Here is a 4,269-nt window from a genome sequence, read left to right as displayed (position 1 = left end):
TTGTCCGACATTTGAAGTTGCATAAAGAACGGTAGGTGGTGCTTTTTTTTTCTTTTCTTTTTTTGCTACGATGCTTCAAAGCTCCATCTGGCCATCGCTGTTCCTCATCTCAGCGTCTTTCTTTCTTCCTTTGGGATTGTTCCAACACGTGTTGATCATAATGATTGATAATGTGGTATAACGAGTAGTCTTGTTCAGAACGCTGCAGTGCTCGTCTGTGCCGCTGAATAGCATTAAAAGTGGCCAGCAGGTGCCGCTGTGGAGCTCGCTGTGTCAGACTGTTTGGAAACCACGACACAAATCTGTATGATACAAAGGCCAACTCACAGTCAGCTTTTATCAGGCTTTTTTATCATAAATATATTTGTACTCATTCTTTTCTGATGTTATACTTATATATATGTAAAAGTGGATGTTTGAATCGCCTTCATCAGCCGTGAGAAGAGAGAGATGTGTCATCTAAACCACAACTTCTCTACAGCTGAGTGCTGTCTGAGGGAGGAACAGAAGCTGTGGGTCTCCACAGAGGAGCTGTGAGAGATGAAGCAACGGTAATGAAAAGGTGTGAAAACATTAAGCTCTTACTAAGAAGTCTGCTTTTCACCTCTGTCTGCACCTCATGTTGGCGTGAGTAGAAACACAGCTTATTGATTTAATATCGTATTTATCTCATTACGCTAAAACATGCAAAGCTAAGTTGTTTCTGAAATTTCTTTCTCATCAATTTCTTTGGTCGTGAGTGATGAATTAATGTCTGTAAGTTTGGGTGTGATATTTTTCATGCTACATTTTGTGAAATGATCAGTGTAAAAGACCATGGCGTCTTTATTTATGATAATGACTCACAGTTTTGTGTCTCTTGCAGCTGTTTCATCGGGCATGTTTGTTGTGACCCAGAGTCCAGATGTTTCTGTCATGGAGGGAGAGACAGTAAACATCACCTGCTGCTGGACAGGAACGTTTGAAAGAGTCAGAGTGAACTGGCTGAAAAATCAAACAGTCATTAAGAGCGAGATCAACATCTTTCAATCTCACGGGTCTCTGAAAAAGGAGGCGAAGAACTTCTCATATTTCAACATTTCAAACATCAGAACAGAGGATTCAGGAACATACATCTGTAAAGTGACTGTGGAGATTCCATCTTTATTTGAGTCTAAAGGAAGTGGGACCATCATCACAGTCAGAGAGAAGACCAATGACACTGACTACAACAACCACACAGACTCCAGTAAGTGAACAGCTGATACACAAAGTTCAGTTTGGTGACCAACACGCCTCCAAAATATATGAACGTGTCACCTTTTACAGATTAAACACTGTCACAAATTTGTTGTAGTGAAACTTTGCCGGTGCTGATAAAGAATGAATGAAGCCATAACACACTGTAACGTGGGTTGGACTGTTTGAGAGGAGGTGACACACTCACGACCACACTGGTACTGGAACCTCCACAGTGCTCATCCTTTAATGAACACACTCTTCACCAACGTTTCAAGGCTCGGCTGAACGGCTGCTGTCTTATCATACATGAATCAAGCAGTGTTCATACAACCCATAACATTACTCTGAGTTAGGGAGGTAAAGATATGAGGTCCATCTCAGTCCGTGTGTGAGCATGGACACCGCCCTCTGTGGCGTGTCTCCCACACGCCACAGAGGGCAGTGGTGCACACTTGTGACATCACTAAACATTAACTTCAGTTGGGACTGTGCCTTGGGGCTGGGCTGACTGAACAGCGTGTTCACTCAGCCTCACCTCTGGTGCCGGTGCCCACATCTCCATTTTAAATACATGTCGACATCGAGGGTCCTGAAAGGGGCCGTGCTGACACCAGCTGTTATCTGGCAGAGGCTTGTTGGCTACATGGCTCGGTAGGGCACCTTCTGGGGCGTGGAGGGCCCTCGGACCTCAGTTTCTCTGGGCCCGGGGGCTTAGTCCACTCTAGCATAACTGGCTGCCAGCAGAGACTGCAGGCTCCTCGATGCAAAAATCTTTTAGGCATTTTTCTTGGCCTTCAGACAATAATTCTGATTGCTGCCGTGCAACAAATGAAGAGCTGAGCTTTGTTTTGTGTGAATTTCAGCTCCTTCATCATCGACTGTCATCTTCATCCTGAGGAGTCTGCCCTTCATTCTTCTTGTTCTCATCTTCTGCTGCTTTAGAAACAAGTGGACCACATCACAGCATCACGACCCAGGTGCACTACAACACATCTTAACCAGACTCTGTTACAGTTCATGTGTTTTGTGGTTCTTGTAGTTTGTAGGTGTGAGTTGGTGTTTGTTGGCGTGTGGCTTTGGTGCAGAGTGAGGTACCAACGATGGGATTTTATATTCATGCTCCTCAGAGGATAACCCTGTCCCTGAGGTTTGGGGGGTTTTAGTGACGACTACAACTTTTAGTACTGAAAACTACGGATTATGTTCCCAATGAGATCGTCTGAAACTTTTCTTCATAGAGAAACGTTTGACTAAATATCTTAAAGGTACCATCAAACTTTAATTTATTCATGTTTAAAGCTAATTACTAAAGACAAGACAGATGTTACCAAGGTAACAGGCTAGCTTAAGGTAGCTAACAGTCAAATGTTGCTGTGTGGCTGGCATGATTAGGATCCAACATGCAGGACTCGGAAGCAGCACTGAACTCAGTAAACAGCGACACCGCTGGACTCACAGGGATCAGTAATACAAACCAATGGGCAGATATTAGGAACTTATTAATGAGGAAACTACACGGGACGCACAAGAAGGCCGTCTGAGACGGTGTACACACATGCAGGCATTTATTGTTCTGTATCAAAGTGTTTGTAGCTCATGGTGTCGTTCATGTTTCAGCTGCTGGGAGTGAAAGCATTTCTGCCCACAGAGGAGACCAAGAAGAAGAAGAAGGAAGCAGTGAGAGAGGAAAAGTGGAAACACGGCTGTAGAAACTTTACAAACTTGTTCAGTGTTTTTGGTTTTGTGTTCAATTTATATTTGATTATTCCATAAACATAATGAACAACTGTCCCACATAATGTCAAACTGAAGCTGAAATAGTTCCCAACAACAGGTTATTCACTCACTTAAACACATCCAGAGTGTAATTCAATAATAAATATGAGCTTGTTTGAATGATTGCTCATTAAGTCATCTGAACAGAAAGCGCCTGATTTCCAGCTCTAACCTCATCCTCACTCTGACCCGTTCCCCGTGCTGCACACACACAAACTTTCCACCCAGCAAATATAACAAAGTGTAAGAGCTGATGAAGAGCTGCCTGGTCAGTGTTGAGCTGTTCGTGTGGGTTGACTTTGAGGTTTGTGGTGTTTCTGTTTCTACTACTGAGCAGTTAGCTGGCAGCAGAAGTTTCTTCCTTTGGTTTGTTGAACCATCTCTTTGTTTTTTCACGATATTTTAGTTTGTGTCCTTTTGTTTAGCTCATATGTTTGTGTAGCTTTCTCTGTGAGTTCATCATTTTTAATAAATGTGTATTAATGTCACAAACTACTCTGTTTGGCCTTTTCTTTTGCAGTCTTACTATTGTTACCTGCCTCATGCCCTCGAGGACATGACAGTATTAACAAAGAAAGAAAAGTAAGAAATCATCTATTAACTGCAGATCACTTATTCATGGCGTGGTTCTCGTAAAGTGTTTAAAACAGAGTTTTTCCTTCCCACTGTCGCCAAAGCGCTCGCTCACACAGGGTCATCTGATTGTTGTGTTTTCCTCTGTATTACTGTTGGGTCTTTACCTCACAGTATAAAGTGCCCTGGGGAGACTGTTGTTGTGATTTTGCACTATATAAATAAAACTGAACTGAATTAGCAGGAACTTGTCTACAAAGTATCATTTATGAATACAATATAACTGAAACTACAGATAATTATCACTGCCAGTTTGGATCAACTTCATGGTGGCATTGTTAGATGATGTTGATCTTTAGGTGTTTTGGGCGGCTGCGGCTCAGGAGGTGGAGCGGGTGGTTGAAGAGTCGGTGGTTTGATCCCCAAGTACTCCAGCCGTGTTGTTGAAGCATCCCTGGGCCAGAGTTCAATGCATCTCTCACACTGTGAGTGTACAAGCTGCTGTATCATGTCCAATCAGCGGTTTTCTTCTATGTAAACAGTGTTTGATGACCCCAGCTAACTGTGCTGATCCTTCCCTTGGCTGCCGCCCCCCCTGTTAAACATGTGCTCTTTGCTGTGCGTCATGTTAGCGTGACCTTTGGAGCTCTACTCTGCAGGTCTGTGGTAAAACTGTGTAGCTGTTGTTTGTTCTGCAGA

At 43.2% G+C, this 4,269-nt stretch overlaps 1 protein-coding gene across 2 annotated transcripts; it reads left to right on the top strand.

Annotated features, from left to right (window-relative positions):
- The first annotated feature begins 406 nt into the window (after window positions 1-406).
- Window positions 407-3,457, top strand: LOC116313209. Of its 2 annotated transcripts, none has more exons than XM_039611318.1 (4): window positions 407-562; window positions 866-1,228; window positions 2,085-2,198; window positions 2,839-3,457. In XM_039611318.1, the coding sequence occupies exons 2-4, from the start codon at window positions 880-882 to the stop codon at window positions 2,928-2,930; spliced, it is 555 nt and encodes a 184-aa protein (XP_039467252.1). In that variant the 5' UTR covers window positions 407-562; window positions 866-879; the 3' UTR covers window positions 2,931-3,457. The 2 variants fall into 2 exon arrangements, with proteins under 2 accessions (XP_039467252.1, XP_031586684.1); XM_031730824.2 differs by having other exon boundaries at window positions 549-627.
- Window positions 3,458-4,269: the final 812 nt, after the last annotated feature.

The sequence above is a fragment of the Oreochromis aureus genome, linkage group 4 (genome assembly GCF_013358895.1).
Source record: "Oreochromis aureus strain Israel breed Guangdong linkage group 4, ZZ_aureus, whole genome shotgun sequence".
Taxonomy (NCBI): Eukaryota; Metazoa; Chordata; class Actinopteri; order Cichliformes; family Cichlidae; genus Oreochromis; species Oreochromis aureus.
The sequence above is the reverse complement of the archived record's forward strand: the minus strand, read 5'-3'. Positions and strand labels throughout refer to the sequence as shown.

Excerpts from the sequence above, each read along its gene's own strand:
- LOC116313209 (XM_031730824.2), top strand. The coding sequence starts at position 555 with ATGAAAAGGTGTGAAAACATTAAGCTCTTACTAAGAAGTCTGCTTTTC. Across the intron at positions 628-865 it reads TGTCTGCACCTCATGTTGGC|CTGTTTCATCGGGCATGTTT; the intron begins GTGAGTAGAAAC and ends TGTCTCTTGCAG. Across the intron at positions 2,199-2,838 it reads ATCACAGCATCACGACCCAG|CTGCTGGGAGTGAAAGCATT; the intron begins GTGCACTACAAC and ends TTCATGTTTCAG.